This window comes from Martes martes, assembly GCF_963455335.1.
Source record: "Martes martes genome assembly, chromosome: 3".
Taxonomy (NCBI): Eukaryota; Metazoa; Chordata; class Mammalia; order Carnivora; family Mustelidae; genus Martes; species Martes martes.
This window is the reverse complement of record NC_137890.1, coordinates 147019561-147037841: the sequence shown is the minus strand read 5'-3', so window position 1 is coordinate 147037841 and position 18281 is coordinate 147019561. Positions and strand designations below refer to the sequence as shown.

Genomic DNA, 18281 nt, shown 5'->3' with positions numbered 1-18281 from the left:
TTTTTTAAAACCCTAAAAATGGTAAAGTGTCAAGTTAGATTTTTAAAAAATGCATCCCTGCCTGAATTAATTTTAAAAAAGACAGATGTCTCCACTAATAGAGGATGGCGATAGTTCACATACAGTGACAAGAAGCCACTAACAAGTAGCAGTGGTATTTCATGCTGTGATCTGGGGACTATAAGGTGATCTTGGAGAAGAATGGAGCACATGTTTCCTGGCCCACAGGTGGGAGCTTCGTAGGGCGGCCCCACAGTCCCCTCGAGGAGGCAAGGCCCATTGTCTATGCCCAGAGGTATCCACTGTGCCCACTTTATCCCAGGTATCAGTGGGCAGTGTCTTAGAGTCAATAAAAACTTACAAGGCTGAAGTTCTTTTGGTTCTCCCGGACTCTCTGTATCTCTGGGGTGTCCAAAACAGTCTCATAATAGGACATGCACTTCTCTGCATCTTCCTTGTACTTTTTCTGGAAACAGATTCCAAGAAATAAGGATGGTGACTACCACAGGGAAATGGGCCAATGGGACCTACAACTGCCGTTCCTGCTCAGCAGAAGGAAAGTCCTTCGTAGTTTCAGGACTGTTTGTGGATGTTAGGGAGTTCTAAAGCAGAGCCCTCTCGTGGTCAGTGAGTGCCATGTTTTCTCTTTCTGGGAGAACTGAGCACGGGCATTTACGAAAACCCACTGTCACGGCAAAGGCAGCAGCAGGAGGCCCTTGCTGGCTGGTCCACACAGAGGAAGGTGACAGACAACCAGGCTCCTGGCAATGGGGGGGTCTACTCTGAAGCGGATGGGGCTGTTTAGCCAGGAGCCACACGACCAACAGGCTGGGAGAGAACAGCAGGAGGCTTAAGAGCCATCAGCAGGCCTCTGTAAAGCTGCTGGCAAGGAGATTTTTGCTGAGCTCTGCCCAGGTGTGTTGGGGTTCCTGGCTACCAGACACAAGAGGCAGGCAGGACCAGCAGGCGCTTCCAGAATGTGGCTCTGACTAGAGGCTCTACTGAACAGACCTGGGGCCACCATTATGACCAGCTGACTGGCCACGGCTGAGCCAGCCATCACCGTTCTTGGGCTTTCCTGCCCTGGCCCCGTGGAGGCCGCTGGCAAGCAAACAGGCTTGATCAATGGGATGCAGAAAAGCCCATGAGGAGGCCCAGCTGAAAATATCCACAAACCCTAACTGACCAGTGGATGACTTACAATGAGGCACAGTTACCAAATGGAGAATTCGGTAAGCTGCCCTAGGCTTCTTACCCCTTGAAAAACAGGCCCCACCCACCACCTCCTCGCAGACTGCCTCTCTGCTGTCCTGCCCTCCACCCCTGTAGTGTCTGAGGCAAACGTCTACCTCAGGTAGAATTCTTTTGCCTCAGGTGAATTCTTTCACTGCCAGGGCCACCAGCTTCCACCTGATCACGGGCCCACATCTGGTGCCCCCATCTAGTTGAGAGACACCCCACTTAGGCACCACTCTGCCTCCTCCTCCCCCCACACCTGTGCCACCAGTCCCCAAGACTGAGCGGATTCACTTCCATTAATCTTCCGCAATCAGTAATCAGAACGCTTACTCCACCTTAGGGCCAGAGTTTGCTCTTATTGCTTGTCACTGAGTCCTTTCACTTTTCTCTCCATCTTTACTTAGCTCCATTTTCTCCTACTTTTCAGGGAAGTTTGGGTGTGGAGGGCTGAGGAAAGGCTCGCTAATTTGCAAGGGGATAAAACTATTCCTTCTATATCTCTTTCATCTTAATTGTATTACACACAAATTACAAATTACATTTATGCGTTGAAAGATTTAATCTCCTCGAAGGCAACAAAGAAGCCCTTTCAACCAGTAAGAGATTCCAGCCTAGACTTTGAACAGGAAGCCAGTTAAAACAAAGATTTCTGGGAAGAAAGAGCGCTCACCACCTTCCCTGTTCAGGAAAAAGTCACCTGAATGACTCCTCTTAGTTATGCAAACATAAGGCAAATAGTTCTCCCAGTCCTGGGAAAGGGGTCAAGACCAGTCCTCCTTTTCTTTTTGTTTTACTTTCTTAAGATTAAGCAAAAGCTGCCTTAGCCGATTTGCTGAGCTAGTGCGAGTCACTAAGAGGAGTGGTTAGCTTGCACTTGGAACTTGGGGGTGTTCTGAGAGGAAAGGCTAAGGAATACTTAGTGTATTATCCTGAATTTGTAGGTCCATTCACAGTGCTTGCATTGACCCCCAGTATGAGACTTACAAGTCATAAAATACATACTTTTCACTGGAAATGGAGAAGCAATTTTGTAGAAAGCACCAGAACCTCTGTGCCACTGAAAGGTAAATACTAATCTGGACTGGGAAGGAAGAAAGCTGCCTGGCCATGCCTTAGGCGTTGAGGAACTAGGTGGAGGAAAGCTCCAAGAGAACAGAGTGAGCCGCTTCATTCTTCCCTAGAACAGGCCTATGCTCTGGGGTTTTCCTTAAAGATTAGCAATGGGAAAAGGCTCGAGGTTATACAGCTGGCAAGCCTATCACAGCCTCAAGAATATTAGCCTCCTTCAATGAACACAACGTGGTAGTTTGGGGCCCAGATAATTTTGGTAATACAATGCTTCCCCACTCCCACCTCCTCCAAAAAAGTTTGTTTCTCCCATTTGAATATATCTGTTTCTTAAATAAACCGTTCTCTACTGATACTTCTTCATTTCTAATTTTAGGATATAAAATTATATGTCACTAATGAAGAACTTAAATCCATCATTCCCCTGACCCAAATGGTCATTGAAATATCACCTGTGACGATTAAAAAAACAAAAACAAACAAAGAAACAAATAAAAACAGATTTCCAGGGCCTACATCAGGATAACTAGCTTCAGAATTCCAGGATAGGGCCAGGAAACCTATACTCCCCCGTGTTTATAAAGCACAGCCCCCTCAGGCCACTATGGCTTTACAATTCATTGCTCAGAAGATAGTTGGTAGCTATTCAAATTGCAGATCTCTGATATCACTGAAGATTAAAACCAACGGGTATATCCTGCTGTATGAAAGATATCGCACTTTCCTTCATTTCTCAGAGTTATCCCTCATGGAGGAAGTAGGGTTAGATCGAGTGGTTGCTGTGGATGCCATAGGTCAATCTGGTTAAGGAGATTGACAATCCAGATATGGACTATCTATTTTGTTCCTTCCAGATTCATACATACAGTTTACATCCACATTATAGGAGATTTTACAGGTTAAAATACTGTTTCGGTTAACACGGATGCTACGATGTAAGAGTTCCTCAGTACCTTAAAGTTCTCTCATGAAATCTATCTTAATTCTGATACAGAAATCTGACCTCTGACCCAAACCTGCATCACAGATGAATCCCTTCTCCTTTACTGGGCAAATCTGTGATGTGAAAGAGCCTACTTGGGTATTAATGGAAAGACATCATGCTTGGGGTCTATGAGTGATATTGCGATGAGCGTCCTTACCTGGCTTGAAAGGTTCTTGACTTGCTGGGCATGAATGATCTCTGGAGTGTCAACCACAGAAGTGAAATTGGCTTTTTCCATTTCTGCTAATTGCTTATACTTAATCTGCAAAAGAACACCCAACACTTGGGTAAACGTTTGCAATGTACATATTTGTTGATTTCATTTGAGTATGAGGTGGTCAGTATTTCTTTTCCAAAAGGATTCATTCATTCGAGACTCAACATATAGTTTTTCCTTTTGTGGTTATAGCTTTGTACTAAAGAGTGAGATTCAGAAAGGCTGAGTGCTAGTTGTTGAAAGACTTACTATCTAGTTGGGCACAGGGGCTGGGGAGAGAGAAAGAGTGGGAAAGGAGAGAGATAATCAACACGGAGTAAGGTATGGACTGTTTACATACCTAAGAGCTGGGAGCAGAACAAATAAGCAAAAGATAATGTGGGATGTTAAAACTACCTTTTAAATTTAGATCCTGAGAGAAGGCAAAGAAAGAACTCCCCAAATGTCCTAAGCAAGGAATTCTTGGTGCCGAATGGGGCTGTGGGTATTGACTAAGAAACCAGACCAGGATGTCCGAATCTGTCCTAGCTTCAAGCTCCCCAAATTCTACCCTTTGCTCTGAATGTCTTTCGTGGCTATAAACTCAGAAAGACAGATTAAAAAAAAAGGCCTCTGCTCCTTCTATCAGAATGGATTTCACCAGGTAGATATTTTAAAATGCCACTCTAGACATAGTACTATTAATCAACCAAGCAAGATAATAGAAGGACAACACTGTGCCCTTGTAATCACGTTTATTCTTTTCTTTTCTTTCCTTTTTTTTTTTTTTTTTTTAAAGGTTGACATGGAACAGTAGCACTGACCTGACTGGCAATATCAGTAGCGTTCTTGGCCCGCATGAAGTCGGGAGTCTCATTGGCCATGGCATTCAGGCCTCTTCCTTTGACTTCCAGCTCCAAGTCTCTCTTATATTCTTTCTGTAGTAGCATTTAAAACAAGAGTTACCCAACTTCCACGACGAGGTAGTCAGTGCACAAAGAGACTGGAAATCTACGTACTATACCACTGTTTGGTTGCTAGTGTTCACTTTTGCTATTCCCCGTCAACATGTAAGGCTTCCTTTTGAACACTTTTAGCATTCTCTACTTAAAGTAAAAAGGACATTTTCAATCTGGTTTGCTATATAACTAGTCCTGAACTTAAGTGCATAACACTCCAGTGTGGTTTTTTAATTTAAATGAGCACACCAAATGGTTCATGATCAAATCAAATCCTATTAGATAAACAGCAGATCACGACAGCCAATGGACACAAACTATAATATTAACTCACTGGAAACTGAGATATATTTAACAGTTAATAACCATGTTGGATATGGAATTTGAAATTCAAACCTCTATCTCTCTTTTTTTTTTGTGTAACTTGGCTAGGGAGGAGAAGACGCTTAGATCCTACCTCGTTGAGGATCTGAGTGGCGTTCTTTGCTCTCAGCATGTCAGGCGTGTCTTCCATTTCACTGAGACCCTTCCCACGGATGCTTTCCTCTAGGTCTTTCCTGTATTCTTTCTGTATCGCAAAACAAAAGCAACACCACTGACAAGAAAGCCTGGATCATTCCTCTTAGGTGAAGAGGAAAAACAAGCAAAAACAAAAAACAAACAAAACCCTCCAGTTTTAAGTAGTGACAGTTTAGTGATTAAAGATATGATAAAGGCGGGGTATAAGCTTCATTGGTTGATATGAAATATCAAATAAGAAACTAGCACATTTCGTTAGGTATTCAGTTAAAAAATGAGTAGAATTAACGTGGGTAAGAGATTAGGTGGTAACACCAAACACATGTGAACCCAACTTGAAACCCGCAAAAGTTAGACGGTGATGAAAATGGTAGAAGGATCACACTGATGAGTGTCATTAGTGCAATTATTGGGATCAAGAGCGAAAGCAAAGACCATGTAGGCACTACCTCGCTGGCTATTTTGGTTGCATATTTGACATGTAATAAAGCTGGTGTGACCTCCAGGCCTGTCAGGTTTCTGCCTTTAATGGACTCTTCATAATCTCTCCTATATTCTTTCTAATGTGATTAGGAAGGAAACACAAATTAAAAAAAGAATCTTTATTACAACTTATTTCTCAAACCTAGGAAGAAAAAAAAAATTACAACACGGTCCTTCCACGTATGACCCCTTAACTGGATCACAGGTTTGCTAAAGGTCACACGTTTGAAAGGTAGTCTGGTTGTTCTGGAAATATTTTGTTTACAACAAACAGCCTCAAGGAGACTCAGAATTTGAGAAGCCTTGTTGGGCTCCTCATTCATATGTCCAACACTGCATCTGGGGCTGCCCCCACTGTCTGCCTCACAGCAGGGAAGGAGGACAGTGGAAGGATGCATGTGCCACCAAGACTCTGAATCCACTGTCATCTCTCCTGAGGCAACAAGAGTTTACTTCTGAACTAAAAGTAAGTAAGGGGAAAGTAACACTGCAGAGGAAGAAGAGCCTGAGGGCATGAAATGCAAATTTGGCCTTTTTAATAATCATGACTTCTTATTTGTAATCTCTGAATAAAGTGGCCAATGAAAACATGGAGAAATCCTAAGATTTTGTCCTCCACCGAGAAAGTCACAAGCTCCCCCATCTCCTCTCCAATCCCTGGACTAGGATGTCTCATCCGGAGACTCAGAATAAATGCTAGAACTCCATTTTAATAATTTTTAATTTTGATAGAATTTTAAACTTACAGAAAAGTTGCAAGACTAGTACAAGGAACTTCCATACACTCTTTACCCAGATTCACCAGTTTTATGAAGTTATGTTAAACTTTTGATTATTTGGCCTTCTTTACACCAGAAAGCTTCACAAAGTGCTACTATATTAACAACCATTTATTTTTACGGTTGGGGATTTGCCCCACAGGGGAGAAGTAAAAAGGAACCCAAAATAAGTCTGTTTCCTAATGAAAACAGATTTCCTAAAATTCAAAATAAGATTCCATTGTTCTCTGTAGTTCGTTAAAAAGGAAATCAATTTTTTTTTAGATACTTGTGCTTACATTTCTAATATAGGAAATATGGCATCTTGACATCTGATGTTTTGATAAACATCTTGATCATTACTCTTTTGTTTGGCCTGGGGCTTCCTATTAAGAGCAATCCAGAGCCAATGGTGGGTCTGTGCAGAGAGAACTTTCCATTTATCAAAGAAAAATTCATATTACATTCAATATAATTTCAGATTTACTAGTCTGCTATATTCTAATGCTATAAAAATAAAAGAGTTGAAATAAAACATAGATGCTAAATATTTACTATTTGGAACATTTTGTGTAACTGAACCATAAGATTTGATATGGAAACCTTTTGGTGAGGACCAAAAAAAGTTCCATCATCTACAACTTTTGGATAACAGAAGGCTGGATACATGTGTATCCATGTTCAAGAGCTGGTCTTGAACAGCTTGATGGCATGTTTGTTGTGTGGTGTGTTTCGTAGGACTTACCCCACTTTGCATTTGCTGAGACTCTTTGGCAGTGATGTACGTTGGTGTTTCAAAGTCCAACATGGGCTTTCCTCGTTCCTTTTCATACTTTTCTTTGTATTTCACCTAGTGATGAAGAGCCTTATTAGATAGATCTCCTCTGGCCAATTCCCAGACAGAGACCAGAGTAGGGATAGTATTTTTTAACCGATACAGTAGTCCACACGGGTGGTATCTCATTGCCACTCCAAACAGGTTCTTATGTTTCAGATCTAGTACCTTTTTTGTTGTTGCCTGGGAGAAAACACCCTTAAATCAAATTTGTGTTCAATTCAAGGAAACAAAAGAATCATTGCAGAAGAATCAGCTGAGAGAAGACCAAGGGAAGGAAATGCATGGGGACCGTCACCCATCAGAGAAGGTCAGCTGAGATATGATAGGTGTAGATATGAACACTGTAACTACAGCATCTGTCAATATTTCTGGGAAAGATCTCCAGTTTGTCTTTCATGAGGACTTTTATCGGAGACCTGGGGTCTCTATTCGAGAGACAACACATACAACTTTCTATGTCAAGAACTGGATCTAGGTCATAATCAGTCTCCTATTCAATGCAGCCAATAGTAGTTCATATAAAAACGAGAACTAGTTTACATGTCGACTGACTTACTAAGAAATCTGATGTTCTCAAAAGAGCCCCAGTGCTATTTTACAAATACAGTGTCCTCATCCTTACAAATACAATGCCCCAATCCAAAGGAGGATGTGGACATGCAATTAGGAGTGGGGGCGGCCCAAAGATACTCAGAAATGGAAAGTCAGAGAGGCAGAGGCCCTTGTCCACACGACATCTTCATGGCAATGCTCAGTCTCAGCAATCTTGTTGAAAATAGAAATCTGGGGGCACGGGCTGCTTCACAGTTGACATGAAGACACTTCTAGTGATTTCACCCTTTCTGTTAATGCCCAACAGGGAACCTAAATAATTCTGGTTATGTGACATAGGAAGTTATGTGATAGCAAACTCCTTCTCTGAGTCCTTTCTTTTGAGAATCTTTATCATTTTACAAATTTTTGATTCCTTAAATACCCACAGATATTTCAATGGTAGATCTAATCATGTTACTTTTCTGCTCAAAATCCTCCAAAGGCTCTCTCCCATCATTGCAACGTTTCCTAAGCAGGGGTGCAGACTCATGAGGGAACACTGGGGTTATTGTAAGGAGATTATCCCCCTCGTGGCATAATCTTTATGCTTCCAGCCCATCAGTGATCTGAATAACACACATTGCATGCAAAGCACTGTTTCTTCAATACGTTTTGATGCTGTTATTTATAGCATAAAATTTTGTTTCAAAATGCTGCTAAATTCCAAGCTCCCCTACATCCCTGGATATTTTCCTCCAGCAATTGTTACTAAAACTACCATTCTGAGGGGGGATTTATGAACATTTTTGACACTGTAGCTGAACGCACATCAGGAAACAGTCTTGACTGACTTACTATGCTCTGTAACTCTGTGGCCTCCTTGAGATGAAGCTGCTCCAGATTATCAGGTATCGTGTGGTAGTGGCCTTTACTCTTCTCATAGTTCTTCTTGTACTGGTACTGAGGGGAAGAAGGCACAAAGGCACATGCAATGGAAAAGCTGCTCAGCATTTCGGTTTTTCCTCTTTAGGTTAGACATTTGCACAGCAGCATTGTCAAGATCACACTAAGAGCACCAAACGCTAAGTGGGGGGTTACACAAATGTGTCAGAGGAGGAAGAGCCAGTCCAGAACTGCCCAGTTAATACCGGATGGCCAGTCCTTAGGTTATATGGCATATGCAAAGGAGGTGTGAAAAGTCAAAAGTGAAAGAAATTATTCCAAGCCACGATTCTATGTCCTTCGAAGGAGGAAAGGGCTTAGTCAACTGGAAAATAAAAAGATTAAATATTCTAAGAACAAAAGCTTTTTCACATTCTGAGAGGTGTCACAATCCGTGGAGAGTTGATAGACTAATGCCGTAACTTGGAAGGATGCATTCACATGAAAGAGCTTTCTAGTAAATCTGGTGTCCCGGGAGCAGAGAAGGAGATGTATGCGAGCTCAGCAAAGGAGTTCAGCTGCAAATGGGTGAAACATGCCGTTTCTACAGCAAACGACTAAGCTTACAGAACTGGCAAGGTGGCTGGTATTCAGCACGTGATTCATTATCAGAGATTCCTTCATATCAGTCACAGGCTTGTGAAGTTTCTTCAGGTCGGCCTTATATTTAACCTGCATGTGAGCGGGGAAGAACGAAATCACATAAATAGGAACCGGCAGACAGTACCGATGGAAGCCATGTAAGCTATTGCATCCTGAAATAAATTCTGGAGCTGGTGATGAAAATGCACACACCTCGTCTGCAGTAGCTACAAAGTGGAAAACAGCTCAAGTGTCCATAAACAGATGAATGGAGAAGTAAAATGTGGTGTATACATACAATGGGATATGATTTAGTCACAAGAAGAAATGCAATTCTGACAAATGCTATGACAAGGATGAACCTTGAAAACATGATGCTAAGTGAAGTAAGGCAGACAAAGGACAATTACTGTATGGTCCCACTTAGAGAAGATTCTCTAGTAGGCAAATTCATTGAGACAGGAAATAGATTATAGAGGTTACGAGAGGCTGGGGGGAGAGAGGAATGGAGTTATAGCTTAATGGTTGCACAGTTTCTGTTTGGGGCGATGGAAATAATGGTGGCTGTTGGACAACACTGTGAATGTAATCAATGCCACTGAACTGTACATTTTATTCATTTACTGATCTCTACACCCGTGGGGCTTGAACTTACAACGCCGAGATCAAGAGTGCTCTTCTGAGTGTTCTTCTGAGACCACTCAATCATACATTTAAAAATAGTTAAAATGACAAATTTCATGTTATATATTTTGCCACAATTAAAAAAAAAAAACAACATACCTCACTTGCGAGATTGTTAGCATCTTTCATGACTTTGTAGAGCTGGCTGTCTTTTGGATTGAATTTCGGTGTTTTGCCCTTCTCTTTGTTGAAATTTTCTCGGTATTTAACCTAATAGCAAATGCGAAACTCCAGATTATTTCTGAACATCAATTAATTCAAAAACTAAGAAATGGAGGAAATACAAATACAAAGAATATGTTATAAATAAAGGGATCATATAACTTATTATCCACACTAGGATGCTTTTAAGAGTAAAAAAGAGCACAACCAATAGTTATGTTGGGGCAACAGGGAGTCAAGGGTAAGTATTCGTCTTGCTCATTTTTATATCATCCAGAAGCAGGAAAGATAATCTTTTTTTTGATCAACCAACAGCTAATTTATTTTTTACTTAAATTCAATTAGCCAACCTATAGTACATCTTAATGTAGTGTCCAATAATTTTTCAGTTGCATATTACCTCCAGTGCTCATTACATCACAAATCACCTCTTTTTAGTGCAAAACAAAAGTAAGAGGAGTAAGGGTAAAGACTTCAGGCTACATTCAGTGATCTAATGATTTAGAGCTTTCTGACCATAGTAGCCAGCGAAACCAAAGGCATTTTAGGTCACCTGTAAGGAGTTTAAAGAGGGGTTGTAAATGATCCAGAAGAGTGAGACATAAGGAATCTGTTACATTAGGAGAATTTATTATAATTTTAAAGTAGTACTTTGGCTGTATCATTTTGATTTCTTAAAATGCGGCAAAAAAAGGGCATAATTTCTGAGTAAAAAAGAACAGAGCGTGTGGGGGAAAGCCCTTCAATACGATTTTGGTCTAGAAGAAAGAAGTGAGATGTTTTGCCATAATGATAAAAATAAGATTAAGCATACCTTTAGGATACATAAAAGAATATGCAAAGGGCTAACTTTAATTTAAAAAATAAGCATAAATACCAGCTTACTCTGGTATTACTTACTCTAGTAATAGCCACTCCAAATTTTAATATATATATATATATATTTTTTTTTTATTTATTTGTCAGAGAGAGAGAGGAGCGAGAGTGAGCACAAGTAGACAGAGTGGCAGGCAGAGGCAGAGGGAGAAGCAGGCTCCCTGCCGAGCAAGGAGCCCGATGTGGGACTCGATCCCAGGACGCTGGGATCATGACCTGAGCCGAAGGCAGCTGCTTAACCAACTGAGCCACCCAGGCGTCCCTAAATTTTAATATATTTTTAAAAAAATTTCCAAGGTCATGCCATCATCAAGGTAAAAAACAAAGAAAAGATTTGATGTTGAAATTCTGAAGACTTTGCTGCTTTTGAAAATTGAGAGGCTTGCATTTCTAATCCTATATCAAACCTCAGATATGGAGGGTTTACTTTCTCTGGAAGGCTTGTCTCAGGGACTGTAACTTCTCAGTGTGACCCCAGCCCCACAGGGGCTTCCCAATGTGGGGCCTCCCCATCCTGACTTTGTTGCCTGGCTGATACTTGATACTTGGGTAGAATACCTCAAAGGCCAAAGGAGAGCGCAAAGGCACAGGCTGCATCTTATGATGATGCTGCTGTGATGAGACATTTGAAGAAAACTAATGCACTCATCAGGGATGTAGGACTGACATCAGCAAGCTGACATCTCTTTTCCTTTTGCTCATCTACTTTCTTAACCTCGGTCAGGGGACTGACCAAGTTACACTCTTTTCTGTTGATTTTGTGTTGAAACGTGTGGAATGTTACAGAACTTTCTTGAAAGATTTACTTCTGTGCACGCCCATCCCCTCCCTCTGGAACATGCCGCTTGGAGCAGGAAGATAGAGTAGACTTGCTCGATAGAAGATGATGGAGTAGACTTGCTCAATAAATGTGATTTAATTGAATGAAAGGAAGAGAGCAGTCATGCCTACGTGGAATAGCTGAAGATGATGATTTACAGGAAAACTCAACAGAATGAGGCATTTCCCCTCAGCACCCTGGATATACCTTGATTACTTTTCACCCCAAACTGTAATTATTTATGGACATAAGGTTGAGGACATCTGTTCACCCCCTTAGTTCTTAGCCCAGTCATGTAATATGTGGATGCTGAATGGTAGAATAAAGGTAACCACATCTGGTTGGGTTCTAGAAGTTTTTAATTTCATGACACTTGCCTGTTAAATTCCCACAGGTGACTCAAGTGTGAATGCCACCCTTGGGATACAATCTCACTACCTGAGGAGAGGTGCCAGTAGGACCTCACAAGCTGATATTTCTCTTCCTGAAGGCTGTTAAGCACTCAAATATCTAGAGACACACCCATAAGTGGAAAAGTGGAGAATGAGAAAGGCCTGGAGATCTGAGAGAGAAATAAGAGACAAGGTCCTTGGTAGACTTTTACAATCTAATTTTTCAAAGCTCAGCAGTGCTCTCCCAGACCCAGGATCTCTCTTGTTGCTACTTCTGCACTTCCATGCTGGGAATCCCGTCTTCCTGCAAGGTTTTTCACACGAGAGCTGCCATACACCCATCTGGATTACCTGGCTGCTCAGCCTGGCTGCCTTCTTGGCCATTTCAATGTCTGGGCGACCAAGCATGCTTAACCCATGGCTGCCTTCCTTGCGGTGCTTGGCTCTGTACTCCACCTGAATCAAAGAAAACCGAGATGGGCAATACATTCTAAGACGTGGGTGTCCTGTCGTACTCGGTGGCCGTGACCTCTGGGGAGCAGGTCCATTTTCACCACACACGTACCTCACTGGCCTGTTTGGCTGCCTGCGTGGCCTTCTTGATGTCTGGCCGATCAGCCACCGTGGTGTAATGCAGGTTTTCCTTGGCATCTTTTTTGTATGCGACCTTTATTTGGAGAGAAAAGAATGTTTACTCATGTGGAAGATATGCTATCTTTGAAAAAGTCCTCATCAAGCACAAACAACCCTTTTATCAAAAGAAATGAAATCTTGCCATTTGCGACGACGTGGATGGAACTAGAGGGTATTATGCTTAGCGAAATAAGTCAATCGGAGAAAGACAACTATCATATGATCTCTTTGATATGAGGAAGGGGAGATGCAATGTGGGGGGGTTGGGGGAAGTAGGAAAAGAAAAAATGAAAGAAGATGGGATCGGGAGGGAGACAAACCATAAAAGACTCAATCTCAAAGAAGAGACTGAGGGTTGCTGGGGGGAGGGGGCACGGGAGAGGGTGGTGGGGATATGGACATTGGGGAGGGTATGGGCTATGATGAGTGCTGTGAAAGCTGTAAACCTAGAGATTCACAGACCTGTACCCGTGGGGATAAAAATACATTATATGTTTATTAAAATAAATAAATAAATTTAAAAAAAACAAACAAACCAATTTTTTAAACCACCGTATTTTTTTAAACTACCAGAGAGGGAAATCAGGAATACCACTTAATGGAACCAGCCCGCTAGGCACCAAGTTGGGATCCACTGGCTCAGCAGGACCATGGAGAGTGTGGGCAGGGGGAGCTTACGTTGCTCTGCTTCTTGGCCACTTCCATAGCATGCTTCACGTCTGGCGGCTCCAGCATGATGGAGTAGTTGGATTTCCCTTTCTCCTTGACAAACTTCTTTTTGTAATTTGTCTAAATAGAGCCAGAATTACTTATGTGAGCAGAGGAATCTGGGAAAAGAACTGGTTTACTTGAAGAACTGTGAGATCTCCAGGAAAATCCATGGCCCCCCATCCTGGCATCAGTCTGGAACCTGGATCTCTGATCTATATTCTAGCTCTCCCTTGTCCTGTCTGTCCTGGAGTCCGACACTTGAAACACAAGGCAATCTTGGGAGAACTGACTACAAGCAAATTAAACTCCTTCATTTCCCATTTCTAGCTTTAGAAAACATATGGAACCATAAAGCGCTCATAAAAATATAATAGCAAGATTATGAAAGCATTATTGATAGGGACAAAGTGGGCAGGGATTACTTAATTACAAAGTAGTGATTTTACTTCTCTAAAACTGTTCAGCAGTTTAATGATAGGAGAGGCCATTCTCAATCAGCAACGCTTCCTCCTTTTATTAACACTAGGTTACTAACATCTTATATTGCAGATAACAGGTCCTGTGGCAAAAAGCCCATTTGCCATAGTTGCCATAATAGGAAACCTAGTAAATATGGAGTCCTCCTTTAAAGCAGAACTGAAAATTCACACATAGGCATTGTTGACGGTAAGGGTGAATCGATGTACAGGAAAGCACTTAGAAGCAAAAAGGCAGCTCGCCCCAGATTTCCCTGGATTCTAAGGTAAAGTGGTGTTGCTGCTGCCAAGAGTCCTGGGGCTGGTCACTTACGTCACTGACATTCTTGGTCACTTCCTTGACATGGACGGTGTCCCTGGTCTCTGGCAGTGTTGTGTACGAGCCCTGGGCCAGGTGCTTCTTGACATAGTCCTTGTACTTGTTCTGAGGGAATCCACAGAGAGCCTGTTAGAGCGTGTGCCTGGGGCATTAGCCCAAGAGGGAAGCAGAGCATATGTTGCTGGAAGGTTACCTCAGACACAAGATTGCTGACAGTCTTTGCCAGGAGGATCTGAGGAGTGTCAGGCACAGCATGGCAGGTTCCTCTTTCCTTGACATGTTTCTCTTTGTATTTCAGCTGCAGGGGTGAAAAAAATATAGCTTTAGCTTCTCTGGGTATCTGGTATATATTTATTCAGTCCCTGAGTCACTAGATAGAGCTGGGAAAACAGAATCACTGACACAGTAAGGACATTAAACTCAATAAAAGCTCTGATGTTTGGAAATCTTGGGAACTATACAAAAAGACGTTCTCTCTTCCAAGTTGAGGCTTTAATGATGATCAAAATGGATCTCATGATGAATCTTTATACCCCTAGCCTTAGTTCAAAGGACTTCTGAATATGTCATTTGACCTACTCCCGAATCCTGGGAGGAATTATTACTTCTCCTTTATAGATGAAGAAACAAAGGAAGAATATGATCACTCAAAAACAAATGCTTCCTCATAGAATCCAGCCAGAACTTCAGCTCCCAATTCTCGATGTGCGAATGATCTCGCAGTGCAGTATACATTGAGAATGGTCACCTGGACTTTAAAGCTTCCCCTGTCTGTCACCCTGCTCTGCCATGTCACTGGCACGCTCACTGGGGATAGGGTCGTATTTCAGGACCTGCGCCTGAGATCCTACACCAGCAGCCTCCTCTGTCCTTCCCTCATGTCACTGGGGACTGTGCCACTGAAGTGGGTTAGGTGTCATGGGAGGCACTGGATACTTACATCACTTTCTATTAAAGAGTTCCTCAGGGCCAGCACCATGTCTTTATCATCAGTGACAGAAAGCTTGCAACCTTTGAGGAACTCTCGGTCCAGCTTATACTCAACCTGAAACAGAAGAAAGGCAAAGGAAGAAGCTGGCATTTACTGTAATCTGTAATTCTCCTTTTAAGGGTGCTAGGAAGACTTGCTACCAAAAAGGGGGCAGAGGCTTCCTGGCCCCTCCCTGCATGCTGGGCATCCCCCTCTCCAGCCCTGTGGCCAGGACCAAGTCCTTCCCACCTGCTCACCCCCAGTTCCTCCCCAGCCTCATTCAGGACTCTACACCCTAGTGCCTGTGCCCAGCTGTGGGAGACCACAGGTCTGCTTCCTGCGCTTGCCTTCCCCTCCTCACATCACCCCCATCCTTCAGGGATGTCAAGTGTGCTAGGCTGACACCCGCAGCAGTTATATGAGTGATTATTCATGCTTCTGTCTCAGGTGTGTCAGAGAGCCCGACCATCCGTCCTTTCTCACATCGCTCTGCTGTAGGGACGACTTGGCTGCCTGGATGAAGTCTGGTCGGTCAGGGGTCCACCTCCAGTAGGCTTTGTTGGCTTCATACTGCTTCTTGTAGTCCAGCTGTTTGTAACAAGACAAAAATAGGTCATTTTGTTCCATGGGCTGAATTCATAACCATGCGTGGCCTGGAGGGACACATTGTGCATCTCAACATACAAAAAATCATGGTTCTTTATGCAAGCGAGAGCACCAGTTAATATGTCTGGACAATTTATGCCACTAGTCAGCCACAGAAGAGGTCATCTCGTGGGACCATTTTGTCTCAAAATAGGGGCTAAAAATTTTAAAGGCCTCCAGGTAAAATAATTCTACAATTCCTTTCACTGTCAGTGTAGCTTTATCATCTTCAGAGTCAAGGACTTTCAGCATCTAGCTAAACTCAGGCTTGATCTTTTTTAAATGATTAAATTTAGAGTATTCATTTCATGCCAGGCACTTTTCTCAGTGCTTCCTAACTACTACCTCATTTAATGGTTGCAACAGCTGCACGAAATCGACAGCTGAGGAACCAACCAGCGGGTTAAACTGCCCAAGGGGAGGCAGCTCATGAATGACAGAGCTGGGATTCAAACCGCCAGAGACTGGCTCCAGAGAGGCTCCCACACTTGCTAGACCTTCCCTGAGCTGGCTGCATGGCTACCTGGGGCCAAATCTGAGGCACAGGAGCACACGGAGCTTAATCTGCGTCCTGGGAAGAGCCCTCAACAGCAGGCACCTTTCTTTCCTCACTCTTCATTGTTCTGTCAAGGTATATTTTGCACATCATCAACTCTGCATGCTTTTGAGGAGCTTTTCATGAGGTTTGCTTTATGATGCCCTGAGTTTTCTCCAGTTATTGTCAAATTTTTCAAACCTACAACAGAGCTGCAAGAATCCTAGAGAATACCTGTACACCCACTACCTCGACTCTACATCGTACATTCTAATGCGTCTGCTTTTTCACACACCCAACCTGCTACCGACCCAGCCCTCAATCCATCCTTGGGACACCTGCAAGCGACCTGCCCACCCCTAAGGTATTTGCGGACCCTGATTAATATATGTTCTCTCTGACACTAGAGGCATTCACTGGGTTATAACGGTTTCATTATGTAAGAAATTTACATATTTTTTAAAAGTTAATACTCATCAAAATGCACAAAAATATCGCTGTGGTTGAGGCTTCAAGGTGAGCAGGAGAAAGACACAGGCTAACTTCTGACAGCCTCAAGTGACTAAAATGTGCTTGTTTGCATGTGCATATGCATGTGTGTGTGTGTGTTTTCCAGAAGAATCAGGTTCTAAAGCAGGACAAGACCAAGAGATAGAGGGTAGAGGGAATGAAAGATGACGAGACACTTTCCAACATGCAACCTTCGTTCCAGAATTAAATCTCCTATTTCTCAGCCACCTGGCAGAGAGGCTGAGGGGGTGTAACACTGTGGCACAGGTTTGGCCACCTTGGCTCTTCCCCACTCTCCTCTGCGAGAAGCAAAAGCAGCATTTAGATTCCAGCACCAGCAGTCATGCTGCTGGGGCTAAATCTTGATCCAGACTCATCAGAGCTCAATCACCTGAAGAGATGTAAAAGGAGGTCACGTGTCCTGCAGAAGCAAAATCCCCCATTAGCCTTGGGAAAGTTTCTGGAACTTACATTGGTGTTGACTTTGTAGGCATCCTTGGCTGCTTTGATATGAACAGAGTCTGGCACAATGGTGCAGTTGGACTTATTTCTTTGGTAAACTTCTTTGTATTTCAGCTGGGGAGGAAACACGGTGAGACAAGGTTAATTTTTACAGTGGCCTACCAAGCATTAAAAAGGCAAGAAATTAAAACCATCACTATAATACACAATGTTTCATAAGGCAGACTAAGTCTGTTGTGAAGAAAAAATGCTACCACGCACGTTCTTCAAAAGGTCTCGAAGTCCGTATTTTTCATCACTATCTCTGGTTATTGTTATAAGCAGAAAGTTTGGAGGAACAGATACAGAAATGTTTCATTTTTTTACAAGGAGAGGGAATGGGCTGCTCCAGAGAAAGGATCAAATAGAGGTTTATGAACAAGTGATGTTCATGTTTGAAGTGCCGAAACTAATTTTAACATAAAAAAGTGAAAAAATATTTTAAAAATACTTTATAAATCCTGCCTTCATAAACAGTGCACTGGATGTATTTAACATTTTTCACGGCACATGGCAGAGAGGATCCACTTGGCTGTGCCCAGTCAGTTCACAGAATCACCAGCAAAAAAAAAAGGATGATTTTGGTTTCAAGCCACTGGCTGGCTGCTGCGCAGGAATAAATAACTGGACCAGGGTTCATTACGTCACGTTAAAAAGAGCCCAAGAGAGAGGGGCTGCGAACATTCTGGTACTTACATCACTGACTTCATCTTTGACCTTTCGGACGTGCAGCAACATGGGTGTGTCGTGGATTGTCGTGTAGCCTCTTGGCTTGGCCTTGTTGTATTCCAACTTATAAAGTATCTGAAGGAGAAGTAAAAGCAGAAGGAGATAATACTGTGCATCTCAGTTTACAATATAATGTAGCATAAAGATATACATGCAAAGTGTTTTGTGTGCTTTTTGAGTGTACCTAAAGGAAAGAGAATTCCGTAAAATCAACA

The 18281-nt window shown here is 42.6% G+C and overlaps 1 protein-coding gene across 1 annotated transcript in view; it reads right to left on the bottom strand.

Moving 5' to 3' along the window:
• Positions 1-18281, bottom strand: part of NEB (nebulin) — a 207053-nt gene that overhangs the window by 21063 nt on the left and 167709 nt on the right. Inside the window, exons 130-147 of the mRNA XM_080798838.1 lie at positions 18034-18141; positions 17308-17412; positions 15630-15734; positions 15117-15221; positions 14370-14474; positions 14171-14281; positions 13349-13459; positions 12603-12704; positions 12389-12493; positions 9887-9997; positions 9089-9193; positions 8435-8539; positions 6953-7057; positions 5416-5526; positions 4905-5015; positions 4313-4426; positions 3450-3554; positions 362-466 (exon numbers count right to left, since the gene is read on the bottom strand). Of these exons, the coding sequence (XP_080654964.1) occupies positions 362-466; positions 3450-3554; positions 4313-4426; positions 4905-5015; positions 5416-5526; positions 6953-7057; positions 8435-8539; positions 9089-9193; positions 9887-9997; positions 12389-12493; positions 12603-12704; positions 13349-13459; positions 14171-14281; positions 14370-14474; positions 15117-15221; positions 15630-15734; positions 17308-17412; positions 18034-18141 (1929 nt within the window). The remainder of the gene's footprint in view (positions 1-361; positions 467-3449; positions 3555-4312; positions 4427-4904; positions 5016-5415; positions 5527-6952; positions 7058-8434; positions 8540-9088; positions 9194-9886; positions 9998-12388; positions 12494-12602; positions 12705-13348; positions 13460-14170; positions 14282-14369; positions 14475-15116; positions 15222-15629; positions 15735-17307; positions 17413-18033; positions 18142-18281) is intronic.